The sequence below is a fragment of the Saccoglossus kowalevskii genome, chromosome 14, assembly GCF_978046115.1.
Source record: "Saccoglossus kowalevskii chromosome 14, keSacKowa6.1, whole genome shotgun sequence".
NCBI lineage: Eukaryota > Metazoa > Hemichordata > Enteropneusta > Harrimaniidae > Saccoglossus > Saccoglossus kowalevskii.
In genome coordinates this window covers 16,482,314-16,498,822 of record NC_140654.1, presented here as the reverse complement: position 1 = coordinate 16,498,822, position 16,509 = coordinate 16,482,314, and the positions used below count along the sequence as shown (strand labels likewise).

Genomic DNA, 16,509 nt, shown 5'->3' with positions numbered 1-16,509 from the left:
TATTAGTTATGTATAATTGTATATAGTGATATTAATTCTTTTTATAATATATATATATATTTTTAATTGCGAGGTAATTCTGTGGCAACAATATTGGTTACTCTCGTATATCATATTTAGGGGGAACCAAGCCCTATGCACAGAAGCACCGTCCCTCAACACCGGTTTTGAGAGACGGCGACAGAAGAGATCAGAGATCGTTGTTCACCCACACATCATTTTAATTCCATGTTTAATGACTGCGACTGTCAACACAAACATCATAATATTTAGGTGACGCATACGCACCAAAACATAGCTACATATGACGCACCCAACCATTGCTGAGGCTCGAATCAATGACCACAATCTGACTCAGTATGGCTCAGCATGCAATTATAACAATGTCAAAACTTCTTTTAGTTTTCCAAGGATGTACTCTCTATGGGTCAAGGGTCAGTGATATTTTTTCTGAAAGAAAAAATAATAATAATTCAGCAAACAATTCAAGTGATTTTGTAATGTTAATATAAATACAACTTGAATGAGATTGGGGATCTGTCGGAACACTCAGTTTTATTATACCGTGTTGGAGACGGCCACAGCGTGATCAAATCCGACGGCATAATATGTCCGTGCATTGCATCGTCACATTCGGGTAGTGCTTTTATGTTGTAACGTCGGCAAAATTTAGTTGAATCCAATCCCTTTCAATTTCGAATTTTATTTATTGTTGTCCTCACTACAATAAATGCCGTCATTCAATGCAGTTTCAAGTACTGCTTCAGTTGCACGAATGTTAGCCTAATGGCTATACAAAGCAGCTCCAGAATTTGGTGTGCGTCTAAGACGTAAATGCTTCATATCCAATATTGATTCGTGATAGGGTTATCAATATAAGCAAATTATGTGAACAGCAAAACCGACACAATAATTGGTATTATTCGATGATGACCAAGGGTCCGGTCAACGAAAAAGATAACTAGTCGTAGAGACTACCATGGTCAACTAAGAAACGTGATTTTTAGTTGCATTAACAATCGAGTGACTGTACTTACGGAGAACGTAGATAGAGATGAAACATACGATAATAACAAGAAGTACAATTCCTCCGCCCATAACCACCCATAGCTTTAAAGTCGCACTTGTTTCACTCATAACCGGTTTCTTCATTAACAGCGCCGGTCTTGGGTCGTTGATTTTAACTTTCGACCAGTTTATTTGTCTACCTTGTCCTTTGTCGTTTTTTTGTGCATTGGACATTTCCTCAGGCTGCCCATGCGTCTTGTATGCAGGGTAGACGTATCCCTAGGTATGAAAAAAAAACGGTTTCATGGTTACAGTGCATTGTATAGTAGTAATAATAAATGCCATATATATTATTGGCAAAATGTGTTTTCATAATGGTCGTTCTAGAAATCTGTACAGTGGGGATTAGCCGTTTGGTCAGATGGAAGTATTTGAAACTTTACACAGCTTTTGCATTTCAAAACTGTAAATTTCACACTAAACAAAAACAAAAACAACAACAACAACACATTTAAACAACCGATATATTATTTTCACCCACTCCATTACATAATGTAGTATGTTTGTTTGTTACAGTCTCGACTGGTAAACAGTTTCGGCCGAGCATTATTATTATCGATGTTTGGCAATATCTTTATTACTCTACTATATGCCGTCGCACTGTGACGTCATTGTTAACAGTACGGTAATTGAATTGGGCCTTTAAGTGTGTCAATTTAACCAAAGGGCGCTACTGTCAATGATTTATTGAATTCGACCTCGCGGAAAAAAATACTGTGGGTTCATGCTGTCGAACCAGTATTATTGAGAGGCGATATTATTGGCCTTAGTGTTTGTAGACATTTTTGGTTCGTATACTCATACGAGACCCGCTGTTACAAAAAGTAGTGATTATGTATTGTGCACCTCCGAACAAAGACACAAACGTAAATTTTAGATAACACGTGAATTATTAAGGAAACGTGCTAGTGATTGCTACCGCGTCAAGTAGCACAAGAAAGCAGAGACAGCAGTCGAGCGGGTCAGCAGTTCAAAGTGTCTGGCTTTGTGTGTGTGTGTGTTTGTGTGGACCCCGTCAACTGAGAACAATTGCTGTTTGAAATTCGAGTACGTGTAACAATTCGATGTGTTATGAATAGGGTATTATGTTCATAAGGAAATAAATTCGCGGTTGGTTAACTTCGGTGAGTTTAAAACTCGCATCTGAAGATACACATAGTTCTTGGCCGTTTTTAACAGAGCCCGCTGCAGTCATTTGGGGTTGGATCATGTTATAGTTAAGAGTACTGTACGATCCTTAGTATAGCTCATTATGTGTGGAGGCGGTGATTGAGTAGCTACAAATGAAAATAAAAATGGGCATCGCAACAAGTTTAATCTAAATATCATGTTCAGGACGCGTTCTGTTAAAAATAATAATATTTGGCTCATTGACAACCCGTACACCGCCACGCTTTGCAGTTAAGACATATCACACGATGATGGGCGCAGAAACGCTCTCCGATCACACAATATTAATCATGCCAATCAATAAACCAGATAAGATTCCCAGTCCTATAATTTGAACGCCTGTGCGAGGAATGTGAATGGTAACAGACAATGAGAGCACCTACCGGTTTCACCATAGTAACTAATGGAATGTACTCATTCTTAGGTGCTTCTTCGTGATCAGTTTCATCGAAGGAGATAATTTCTTTGCCAAACGTGTTTGTTTCAGCACGATGAGAAATTGGCACAGAAGTATCTTTTTGGGTGTTTTCAGTCGCAATTTCAGTCTGTGGACGATCGGAATCGTCAACATGGCCCGTCGGTGGAGACGTTTCCACCATTTCGTTAACCTTTGTTTGGTCGATGTCAATCTCAATGACCTTTTTTGAGGAGTCATGGTCTCGCATTATGTCATGGTCAATGACATTTGTCCGAGGCTGGTCTCCCACACCTTCGTTTAACTCGCCTACGTCGCGTTGTTCCATATCTGCGTCGCTTGTCTCGTTGCTCACGTCCACAACGTCACTTTCGTTTGTCGCAGTAGCTGTTTCGTTCTCTGGATTAGTAACGGTGATTTCATTCGGTTCTGGCTCATGCTTGCTATCTCTTACGTCCATCGACACTTCTATGCTTTGACTTTCTCCAGCATGACGAGCCTTGGCTCCGGCTTCGTCCTCACGGCCAGTGCGACGCAGGCTTTGCTTCTCGCGCAATTCTAGCGCCAATCGTCTGTCCGACTCTTCGTCAGTATCGGAGTCCGGTTCATTCTCGGCTTCCTGGTTCTCTTCCATGAAGATAGCTTCGTTGTCTGTGTGTTGCTCACCGTTTTCAGCCATCGCCAATGTTCCAAAGTTACCGTATAGCTCACAAACTTGTTTGTCTGTTTGAGCGACCACACAAAACTTGCACTGCTTTTAGACCGTACGCGAATCACGACGTTTATATATATATATATATATATATATATATATATATAACCGCAATACGACACACTTCCTTAGTAGTAACGCCTGTTAGTAAAACGCTACTTCCTTATACGTTACCCAGCCCCCACTCCCTCGTATACATTTCACTTTTACCTGTTTTGCATCATGACCCTTGACCTTCAAGGGATCTGTTGTGATTCACTGAAATAGACGAGATTCAATTCGACGAAACCATCCAAGTAAGAGTCAGCGCACAGCTCGTTAACAATAGTACAGTATATGGGGGTCACCATAAGGCAGAATTCGATACATCGAAAAAAACTGTCTACAAACAAGCTTCTCTCTCATTGGTCCAATTGGTAGGTGATAGGCTTGGGTAGCCAATCAAGCACATTCTTGTAATTGACTCGGGCTGTGCAGTTGGCTGCCAAGACAGCCTGAGTACAATTACCCCGGGGCTGTACGGGCGGCTTATCGAGCAAATCTATTACTGCTACATGTTTACTTATCTTCCAGCTGACCTAGTCTGCAATTGTTTTCGAGAAACAATGCAGTGACAATTTCCTTTTCAAAAATCATTTCGATATGAATCATGTACTGACTACTTGATTACACCGTGATATAATATGTATGGTATAATTGTCTAATTAATTATTCGATCTTCATTCAGGTCACGGCAATTTGAAACCTACCTGGAGGTAATGTCAGTGACCACGACAGGTAAACTATTTATTTGAAAGGTCACGAAACCGTAATCCGGAGCTTTTGATTTGTTCGCTGGCTATTCCAAACTAAATTATAAACTCCGTCGCCCACAGTCCCTCTACTTTACCAGTACCTAATAATATGTGGGATATGAGGTAATAATCCCGTGTTTATGGCGGGGCACAGTGAGGACATTCAAGAAGTAACGGCACCCCTCCCCCCGAGTGCAACCGCCCATGCACAACTACTCGTGATAGTTTTTTTTACATAACGACCCCAGAAGAGTTGTTATTCAATGTGCGTTCACAATATAGCTAGCATCATTGTTCACCCTAACCACAGTCACTAACGTCACATGAATAGGCGATTTTCCGTTCAACTGCGAGATCTCGCGAGTTGCGTGAAAGACGCGCACCGTACGTCTGCCGCAAAAATTGAACGATTTGACTCGAATTTCTTTATTTTGTAACTCACATCAAAAGGCCGATCTTTGACAGGGGAATATTGCGTTTGAATACCCTTACCGGAATTGACCGTCATCATATGTGTACAGCATATTATTAAGCATGGAAATATCCCCCAAGATACTTTCACGTTTGTTTGTCACCACTACGACGCTATGATATTTGTTTGTCCTGTTTTACGTTCGATTTCACGCATAACTCGGGATCTCGCAGTGAACAAAAAATGGTCTATTGTACTGTTTTGTGGAGTAAGGCACCAGACGACTAATTCTTAGAAGACATTGTTTTGGTGAGTTACTGTAAAAAAAAAAGGTTTTGTTTTCATGACATTTTTTGGCATGTACTTATGTAGTACTGGTTCAAAATAACACAGGGGGTGAAATCTTATAACGTTAGTGCTACGCCTACGGAAACAGTACCCAGACATATTAGACTTTATGGAAAAATATTTTTTTTATCTATCAATAAATCTTCTCTATTCATTTGCATGCTATCATTTTACATTTCATGTCATGCCCGGTGCAGCGAATGCAATTTTGACTCGGTATTTTGTAGAATAAAAAAAAAATATTGAAGAACACGCAACACATTTACTCCAATCAGAGAGTATCATTCACTAATTAAATACCAGAATTGAGAAAAATATGTGAGAAACCAAAAATAAACGACAATAAAATAGAACCACAGCTAGAGTTCAAACTTTGTATTTGTATTTTATTTCACCATAAAGTAAATACAATTGGGTACTTGCTAAATACATAATGCTTTGTCATTATGGTGTGGAACATGATAAATAGCTCAAAAAGAGCTAGTAAAACATCATGTCCCTACCCTAATTATAAACTAGTCAAATTATCAAAAATATTCTTACAAATATTCAAAGGTAATGTATATAAGAATACTTAAAACTGATCAAAAATATGTCATAAAAGTCAAGAGAGTGACAATTGTTACATAAGTCAATACTGGGTTATTTACTACAGAGATACTTTTTAAGACCTTGTTTAAATGTGTATCGAGAGGTGATATTTTTTAATGAAACTGGCAATGAGTTCCAGAATAAGGTACTACTATAAATTACACTGTGTTGACTTTGAGTTAAACGTTTCCTTTCTAAAAAAACGTTTGCGTTTTCTACAGATCTTGTAATGTGCGAGTGCTGAATTGGTTCAAAATAATCTAGCACACATCTTGCATGATTTTTATTTTTCAGATCAAAAATTAACATTCCTGTTTGTAATTTACAAAGATCTTATATATTTAATATACCTATGTTTTTAAAAAGTGGTTTGGAATGATCATAAAAGTTCGACCAATTAATTAGCCTCACAACTTGTTTTTGTAGATTGAATAGTGGCTTAAGGGTTGTTTCGTAAGTATGGCCCCAAACTTCTATGCAATATGACAAATTTGGTAAAATAAGTGAGTTATAAATCATTACTAAGATTGTTTTAGGAACACTGTCTCAATTTTGAAATAATACCCACAATGGGAGTTATCGTTTTAATTTCTGAACATGAAATTTCCATGAGAGACTAGAATCAAGAAGAACGCCCAAATAACTAAAAGACTCGACCTGACTCAAAGAAATAGAATTAATTTTTATACTGTTTGTGATTTTCACTTCTCTCCTATTTATTTTGAAAATGGAGAAACTAGTTTTATCTGCATTAATGGTAAGTTTGTTTGACTTACACCATAATATAACTTTATTAAATTCACTTTGAATGTCAGTCAAATTAATTTGACAAGAATTAAAGAAGCGGAACATGCTTGTATCATCTATCAGGGGGAAATCTCTTCCACGGGGTTCTCCACACGTGTCAGGGGGGAATCTCGTCTCGTCTCTCTATCGCGTCCCCTTGAGGTACGGGATCGGGAAAGTCACTTTAACTTTACAGTCAAATAAGGCACACACAACGAAATACGTTTCAACTCTCGTCTTAGTCGATCTTTTGGAGCACTCTATAAGACACAGCGCCCTGGGGAAAAGTCCCCAAGACTCTCACAAGGCTGAACCAAGACTCGCCCAAGACTGGACTCTCTCAAGGCTCGCCCCTGGACTCTCTCGGACTGCGTCTGTCGTGGAGTATTCGCCAAGACAAACTCAAACTCTCTTTATTCATTTTCAAAACTCTAACCAATTACAAAGCAGTAAAAAGACTCTAAGGCGTAAACTTCAATCATAAAGCCAATCAAACTAAGTACTGAATACGTCATATCTTTTGATTAATCGTTCACTACATTAATAACTATGAATATAAACTGTCAGAATGAGTAGTCTAAAAGCGGTGGTTATCTGGTAATTAGTTCCAAATCACTGAGCCAAGTTCCGTCCAAAACTTCAAATAGACCTTAACGATGACAGACATAACACAGCAATTCAGCTAATAATCAACTAATTAAGTCGGTCAACAGATACGCGAAAACAAATTCATGACACATCCCTTCACCCAAACTGAGATATGCCTCTCGGCATTGCACGTTCATAAATCAAAGATACCGTCAGCCACTCATCGTCATACAGGTTAAATACAATACTAAGAAAAAGGATAAATCAAAAAGAGTAAAACACACTAATTAAGTACAATGATTATAAAGTCTAAATACAATGGTTATAAAGTCACAAATATCAACGGTTATAAATCAAAAACAAGGGAAAGGCTACCAATCGACTCACTTTTCTCAAAACGGTTCGCTGAGATAACCCGTCGCTTCACTTTCTCCGTTATTAAGGTTACAAACTCTATATCAAAAGGTCAAAAAACTAAAGCGTGGCGGTGTAACCAAGCGATCAGCCAATCGCTGCAGGCGACAGCATGATCACGTGATTACCAGGGATGCGTCTCTCGGTTAAAGCATTGCAAAGCGGTAACTAATAAACAATGAATAAAAAGCTATTAATCAAACTCCTTTCATATACGCTTATAAACTTCAACTGAACTCAAAAGTCGTTAATCAAAACAAAGGTCATACGGCGTGGAAACAGAATGCAAAGACAAAGCTATCATAATACATTACTCCTCTGGCAAAAAGACGGAAAAGGCAAAACGATAGAAACTACTAAGTTACATATAAACCTGTCAATCATGAAAAAAACTTGCGATATCAAACAATACGTATATAAGCGCACCAAACTCTCATCTCAAAAAGACATTAAAAAACGTTACAAAGGTGCTATCAACTCAAAAAAGCGTCAGAAGTATTCCGGAAACAACACGTAAACAAAAACAACTCTTAAAACGTCGGTATCTCTGTACATCGACAAATCTCAAAACTCTGAAAAAAAACACGTGGGGGCATCATTCCTCCCATCATATTCCGTACTCATAAACTCATAAAAACACCATCAAACTTCACAAAACTCAAAACACTGTGTTGCAAATACTTGTCCACTGAAACGCGCTTAAATCGTTATAAAGGACCTCGTACGTCACTAAATATAAGTTCAAAACAAAGATCTGGGCGCTTACACACATACAATTCAACATCACAAAAAAAAAAACGGTAAGAAAAATAGAAAAAACCACCAATACATTACATTACTGAGCAATAGGGTTGGGATTGTGGAAAAGAGTTCAACGTCCTTGAGTTACACAGTGTCAGTTACAGTGTCCAGCGAGCAGTTCTCTAAGCAATACACAGATAGCTAAAGTCAAAGTCTATAAGCGTCTCTTCTCTTGTCGCGTTATTCCGGGTCGTTCTTTGTCATCATCTTCTTGTCTTTAATGTCGCTCAATTCTTAATTATACAGTCCTATACGATACTGGTCCTTCCGAAGGGGTTCTGAAATCTTCATCTCTTCAGCGTTGTACATCGGTGTCGTTCGGGTAAAGTCGTTACTCGTCAAACGCAGTTTCCGAGTCGTCTCTGCCATCGCTGCTAGTTAGTTCGGTTCACAAGAAAGACACATCTTCGCCATTTCACTTTTCTTCACAGGATGTCAATGTGCGTAAGACGCAATGCCCAGGGTTCTCACACCACGTATCAGGGAATAAATCTCTTCCACGGGGTTCTCCACACGTGTCAGGGGGGAATCTCGTCTCGTCTCTCTATCGCGTCCCCTTGAGGTACGGTATCGGGAAAGTCACTTTAACTTTACAGTCAAATAAGGCACACACAACGAAATACGTTTCAACTCTCGTCTTAGTCGATCTTTTGGAGCACTCTATAAGACACAGCGCCCTGGGGAAAAGTCCCCAAGACTCTCACAAGGCTGAACCAAGACTCGCCCAAGACTGGACTCTCTCAAGGCTCGCCCCTGGACTCTCTCGGACTGCGTCTGTCGTGGAGTATTCGCCAAGACCAACTCAAACTCTCTTTATTCATTTTCAAAACTCTAACCAATTACAAAGCAGTAAAAAGACTCTAAGACGTAAACTTCAATCATAAAGCCAATCAAACTAAGTACTGAATACGTCATATCTTTTGATTAATCGTTCACTACATTAATAACTATGAATATAAACTGTCAGAATGAGTAATCTAAAAGCGGTGGTTATCTGGTAATTAGTTCCAAATCACTGAGCCAAGTTCCGTCCAAAACTTCAAATAGACCTTAACGATGACAGACATAACACAGCAATTCAGCTAATAATCAACTAATTAAGTCGGTCAACAGATACGCGAAAACAAATTCATGACACATCCGCAAATAGTTTAAAGCTAAAGACGTCAGTAGAATTACAAATGTCGTTAATGTACAACAAAAACAGTAAAGGGCCTAAAATTAAGCCTTGGGGGAACACCACATTTAATTTCAAGCTTTTCCGAAACTGTATTGTTAATTTTAACCTATTATTTCCTGTTTGACAAGTAACTTTTGAACCAATCATGTGTCACCCCTGTAAATCCATAAGACTTCATTTTTTTAAAGTAAAATATCATGGTCAACAGTGTCAAATGCTTTTTTTAAATCAATAAAAATACCAAACCCAATATATCCTTTATCTAAATGGTTTGTGATGTCAGTTACAAGATCAAGTAAAGCCAGTTTTGTACTTCGTTTTTTGCGAAATCCGAACTGTATTAAGTCTGAGAAAATATCAAATTTCTCAATAAATGACATAATCTGTTTATTGACAACACTTTCAAAGATTTTACTGAAAACCGGAAATATCGAAATTGGTCTGTAGTTGTCTAAATCTTCTGTTGAGCCTTTTTTATACACAGGAGTTACTCTAGCAATTTTAAGAAAATTCGGGAATATTCCCTGCTTAAAGGAGTTATTTATGATATGGGTAAGTGGCCGACAAATGTACAAGGAAGAATCAATCACAAGTCTTGGGTGAACATTATCATAGCCACATGATTTCTTTAAATTTAATTTGTGAATTTCACTCAAAATGTCAAGCTCGCCGACAGGATGAAAATAAAAGGAATTACTAGTTGGAATTGGAAGAAATGAGGCAAAGTCTACATTTGATTTTATTTGTGCTGCAAGTTTAGGCTCTATTTTTGTGAAAAAAATATTAAATTCATTAGCTATTTCTTTGTCTGTAGTTGCGTAATTTCCAATATTTCCTTCTAATTGACTTTTCAATTTCCGGGGGGTTTTGAGAATGTTACAATTTTTGTTCACAACTTCATTAATAATTTGCCACGTTTTGCCGATGTTTCCCCTGTTTTCTAAAAAACGCTTGTAGTAATACATTTTGTTAGCCTTTCTGATGACAGTAGTTAGCGTATTGCGATAATGTTTATATTTGCTTTTTGCACATTTTTGAATAAAGTTTATGTTTTGTTTTTACCGATTTCAGAATACCACTAGACAACCATGGCTTACCCAATGGTTTTCCGTGTGCCATTTTTTCCTTAATTGGTACATGCCTAAGACAAATACTGCTAAAAATATTCATAAATTTTATAAATGAAGTGTTAGGGTCTGTGTCATCATAAACTGGAGACCAATCTACAGAGCTCATTTCAACACTGAAAGATTGTCCACTGTAAGTTGAAAAGTCTAAAAATCTCGAAGTAGACAGTTTTTTGAAATTGTGTGAAAGGTCCTTATTAATGCGAGCAATAATGGGGAAATGATCACTAAGGTCAGATTCAATTGTACCTGTCTCGAAAAATAGATCACTAATATTTGTAATGAAATGATCAATAATAGAATTTGATGTCTCAGTTACCCTAGTAGGTAATAAAATACATTGAGCAAAATTATACGAGTTAAGCAAGGTTTCATACTCAGATTTTTTAACTGAATAATCTATATTTAAATCACCAAAAAAGAGACACTTCTTATTATTTTGGGACAACAAACTGAGACTTTTTTCAAAATTATTTAAAAACTCGTTAAGTGAAGTACCTGGCTGACGGTAAATTGATCCAACTACATATTTCTTACCGTGCAGACAAATTTCAATGAAAATAGATTCACAATGATTAATATCCAGATCATTGGATTTAATAGTAGTAAATAGTATATTTTCGTGAATATAAATGCCGACTCCACCACCTTTACTTTCACGGCGGTTTTGAAATAAAAAATTATAGGAAGGAAATTGGAAAACAGACACAGACGAACTTTCTGACAACCACGTTTCAGATAAACATACTATAGGAAAACAAAATTCAAGCGACGTCAAAAAAGATAAGAATTCATCAAAATGAGCGCCTATTGACCTAATGTTACAATGTAATATAGTAAAATCATTTTTAGCAATATTAGCCTGAAACGACTCTAGTTTATACGACTTAGAAACAAAATTTTCAACGATTGGCTGTCATCCATCAACAGCGTAACATTGGTAACAGGACGCTAGGCGTCAACTCGAACTGGATCTATATAATACGTTGCAGGTCACTTTCAGTGTTGATAATAATGGCTGGCGTGCGATCTTCTTTACGAATAAAAATGTTTCCATTAAAAGTCCAAATGCTCTTCCAGTATAGTTCTTTGCGACGTTTATTTGCTTTATGAAACAGCAGCTTCTTAGCAGGTGACAAGTGTTCATTTATATAAATTGGGTTGGTTGCATTACCAATGCCGATATCAGTGGGTGTCTTACTCTTCAATTTTTTCTTAGCTGAATATATCTTATATCTCGTCAGTATCTTCATCTGGTAACTCCGGTATTCCACTGATCTCAATATTATTACGTCTCATATATTGCTGGAGATCTTCAATCTCGGTCTGAGCATTCTTTAGACAGGATTCCGTATTGGTTAGACGATCATTCAGATGCGCATTCTCTCGCTCAACATACGTTGTTTGAACTCATCAAAGAAACTGCTGACACAATTTAGTGTCCTGCAGATCATTGATTTTCTTGTCAATGGAAACCACTTTGTCGTACTTTACATTCAGTTCTTGCAAGGCACGGTGAATAGCAGATAGAGTATTCTCTGGTATAACTTGCTCCGAGTTCAAATCACTGTTCATTGGCATGGTCGCAGATGCCTTACCAAAGACGCGGTGGACATCTTGTCTTGTTTCGGGAACCGTCGATTTTCGCATTTCTTACACAACTCCATATCTCCCTGACACAAACGCACGTTCTTACTGGTCTTGCAATCTCCACATTTCATGTTGACCTATTCGTAGCTCAATAAACAACTACACTACTGAGAAATTTCGTAATATTGCCGGACTGTATCCGTTACACGTGTGTACACGTGTAAATTTGTCATGTCATTACGACACTTTGTCATTGTTAAACTTTGTCATTACGACACATTTAAATGTATAGTAGTAACATTCCAAACCATACTTCAAGGAGTCTAGAACCGAACTGAACAATCGTGCAGTGTTTACGACGTGTTCGTGGTTATTTATACAGGTTGCGTGTAAACAAAGTCAGAAGTCACAAGTATTACGGCTGAAATGAGTAACCCCAAACCTGTATGGAGCCTAATACGATTAGAAATTTACGTCCTTCTGTTTTGTGCTGCTATTCGCGATCGGGCGGGAAATGTCAGTCACCATGTGCACCGCGTGTACTAATGCCGCCACTTTTCAAAGTTGCACTTTAGGATCATTTATATTTAAAGCCGGGGAGTCGTCACCAGCGCATGCGTCAGGTGGCCATAGCGTTTCATTGTTTACAAACAAGCGTCTACCCATAAGCCTTTGCGTAATTAGCGTGTGTTTTTATCGTCGCTTGGGACCCAATTCCCGCGCGTGCGCAGGTTTCGACCTTCGCGCTTTAAAACAAAATAAATGAACGCGATGGATGCTATACTTATATTACTTTTTAAACAGAATGCATTTTCTTCTGCGTAGCAGTCCAGGGCGCCACCTACGCCAACTTGTCAGGCTACGTATATCTTTGACAACTTTGTATGTTCCTTGCACTGTGCATAGTTCTATATTGTTTGACGTAATTCAACGAATTACAAAGCAGTACCCCAATTTACATGCAATGAATATGTATGAAAAACAATCTGCATACAATGAATATGTATGAAATGAAATTTGCATATGAGTATGTATCATACATGTAACGAAATTACCAATAAGAAGGGACATAGTTTTCTTTTTCACTCTCCCTCTCTTCTCTCACAACAGGAACTAAATAACGCAATACCTGGTTTAAAAATGAATAATTTTATTCACATTGGCAAAGATAGTAAAAATTTATTGATTCGTTAAGCTGTCAGCTACATATGGGAAATGATTTTGCATAGAACAGATAGGCGTATTTAGGCAAACAAAGAAGTATAAAAAAGAAAGTTATTGAAATTATCTTACTTAACTGTTTTCAACCATTCATTGAATTTTATTCATATACATTTTTAAACAATCTTTGCACAAAGGTGAATCAGTGAGAAGATAATTATTTGTTCATTTTCCCACGTAAATACACAAGAAAACGACCAAGCGGGAACAATGACGTCATTATTGAGTAAGCAATCAGATTAACCCCTGGTCAGCGATCGCTTCTGTTTGATACGACTGCGTCATATCTGTTTTATGGATGTTAAGGCCATGAATAAATTGAATTCTATTTATGTACATTTCTTAAACAATCGTTGCACAAAGGTGAATTGAGAAGATAATTATTTGTTTATTTCCCCCACGTGAATACACAAGAAAACGACCAACGGCCAACATATTTAAAGAAAAAGAAAGAATTTTTCAGTCAGCATTTTAAAACATCGCAGAACCAGGAACAAGTCATTTTTGTTTGTCATTGCCTTACCAACACTGGTCGCCCGAGGTGGCGCAATCGCCATCGCAAGCACTAGTGTGGTACATTGATGGCGCTATTTCAGTGCCATCTTTATTTGGCACGTTAGCATCGGTTACTGTAAATATTCACCATCATGTACACGAGTTGAATATTTAAATCTTATTATTTAATTATTATACTAATTATTAACTGTTAATTAACGATTACACATCTATTTATACCGTGGTATGCCCAGACCATTAATACTTTGATCATGCTCTGTCGACCATGATACGGCTCAGATATCGTAAGGAAGATCCGAGCATATTTTATACAAATTACCTTAAAATGTACACTAGAACAAAAACTGTATTTGTGAATGGAACACTTAGTGATAAATGAATAAGCTTATTATTGGTGATTATTAATTGTACAACGTTATGTATCTTCGACTTATACACCCTCTAGCGACGAAACGCTTATGAAGTCTGTATGGCGTAGACGCTTGTGAACAGCAGATGAACAGACAACTGTGTTTAAAGTCGTTTGTCATTTAGAATACACAACACAAAATACTTGAAACCAGAATTCTTTTGAATGGCACGGTGACCACAGACCAAAACGCTGTCGACGCTGAAAGGTGTATTTCAAGTGCCTGTGCCTGTTGCACAACACAAAGACAACCCTCTACATGCACGCATTCATGACGCGCTATTTGCAAGTATCACGTGGTTTCTGTTTTTTATCCAATAATAAATTACCAATACTGCACTTACAGCATTTCTTAATTTTTGAATATTTGTGTGTATTTTGAAAAAAAATATAAAGCGATATATAAATAAATATACATGGCGCCACAAAAAAAAAAAAAGCAAAGAAAATAATACAATTTGAAAACAAACGATATTTGGTGATTGTGAGAATCAGTTATCGATATCCTTGTTTCGTTGTTGCCCGGTATTGAGTTACTCCTCACGTGTACAGCGCCAGCACGTGGTATAGCCACATCGTTGTCATTCTGCGAGGGCAAGAGGATGCAACATATTATCACACAGTGAGCCCATCACTCGGTGACATACTGACCGTCACTTCATTACTGTTAAAGACTGTGGTCACGTGCTTGGGCGCGGTCAGATATACATTCCGAGCAGACAGAAATGTAACAGTTTCATTCATTATCGTGAAGCCACAGCGCCATTTAGACTGTGCTTTAGCCTCCACATTCCTGGCATTACAATAATGCGGAATCCGCGATCAGTGTCGACTGGAAATATTATTATAAAATGCATTTATGTTAGGGATGCATGTTTTAATATAATATGTTCGGTTTAAGTGTCAGAAAAGTAGTCAATAAATTGAGTACGAGTACGCCAACAAATCTGTCATTTTGTCCGAGTACGTCAACAAATCTGTCATTTTGTCCGAGTACGTCAACAAATCTGCCATTTTGTCCAAGTAAGTCAGCAAATCTGTCATTTTGTCCGAGTACGTCAACAAATCTGCTATTGTGTCCGAGTACGTCAACAAATCTGTCATTTCGTCCGAGTACGTCAACAAATCCGCCATTTTGTCCGAGTACGTCAACAAATCCGCCATTTAGTCCGAGTACGTCAACAAATCTGCCATTTTGTCCGAGTAAGTCAGCAAATCTGCCATTTTGTCCGAGTACGTCAACAAATCTGCCATTGTGTCCGAGTACGTCAACAAATCTGATATTTCGTCCGATTACGTCAACAGATCTGTAATTTTGTCCGAGTACGTCAACAAATCTGCTATTTCGTCCGAGTACGTCAACAAATCTGTTATTTCGTCCGAGTACGTCAACAAATCCGCCATTTTGTCCGAGTACGTCAACAAATCCGCCATTTAGTCCGAGTACGTCAACAAACCTGCCATTTTGTCCGAGTACGTCAACAAATCCACCATTTTGTCCGAGTACGTCAACAAATCTGTCATTTTGTCCGAGTACGTCAACAAATCTGTCATTTTGTCCGATTACGTCAACAAATCTGTCATTTTGTCCGAGTACGTCAACAAATCTGTCATTTTGTCCGATTACGTCAACAAATCTGTCATTTTGTCCGAGTACGTCAACAAATCTGTCATTTTGTCCGAGTACGTCAACAAATCTGCTATTTCGTCCGAGTACATCAACAGATCTGTCATTTTGTCCGAGTACGTCAACAAATCTGCTATTTCGTCCGAGTACGTCAACAAATCTGTCATTTCGTCCGAGTACGTCAACAAATCCGCCATTTTGTCCGAGTACGTCAACAAATCTGCCATTTTGTCCGAGTACGTTAACAAATCTGCCATTATGTCCAACTGACTTGTTATATTAACACAAATACATGGTATAACTATAATCACATGCTGGAGCCAGCGCAGATCAGCTAGTGTATCTTTGTATTTATTATCAATCCGATTTTGTTGCAATTCATGATTCAATCTGAGTTTTCGGTTGTGTGATGGCTTACTTTAACCACAAGGACTGGTGCGTGTTGTATTGCTATTGATAAGCCCGGTTCATTTCCATTTAATATACTAACTATTGTTCTGAGGCGCGGGAGGCACACATCTTCATCTTAGTTTCCATTCATTAGGTAGGGTTAGCGCTGGGGACACACATTGTCATGTTACCTATAACATGGCTTCAGCAAGTTACAAAAGCATTCCAGGCTATGCATGATTTATAGTAGTTTCTACAAACGTTATGCGTGGAAGCCATAAACAACGAAACACAAAATAGAGTAGATAATCAACTGTTGAGGGCGTATTCAAGCTCAAGCTTTAGGCATG

At 37.9% G+C, this 16,509-nt stretch overlaps 1 protein-coding gene across 1 annotated transcript; it reads right to left on the bottom strand.

The window, feature by feature from the left end:
• Positions 1-200: 200 nt before the first annotated feature.
• Positions 201-3,551, bottom strand: LOC146734499 (uncharacterized). The gene is made up of 3 exons (XM_085507672.1): positions 2,622-3,551; positions 1,038-1,287; positions 201-450 (listed from the first exon to the last, which is right to left on the bottom strand). Exons 1-3 carry the CDS (start codon positions 3,330-3,332, stop codon positions 422-424), a joined length of 990 nt encoding a protein of 329 aa, XP_085363798.1. The 5' UTR covers positions 3,333-3,551; the 3' UTR covers positions 201-421.
• Positions 3,552-16,509: the final 12,958 nt, after the last annotated feature.

Coding starts and splice junctions, on each gene's coding strand:
- LOC146734499 (XM_085507672.1), bottom strand. CDS start 3,332: ATGGCTGAAAACGGTGAGCAACACACAGACAACGAAGCTATCTTCATG. Junction 1,288..2,621: donor TAGTTACTATGGTGAAACCG/GTAGGTGCTCTC, acceptor TTTCATACCTAG/GGATACGTCTACCCTGCATA. Junction 451..1,037: donor CATCTCTATCTACGTTCTCC/GTAAGTACAGTC, acceptor TTTTTCTTTCAG/AAAAAATATCACTGACCCTT.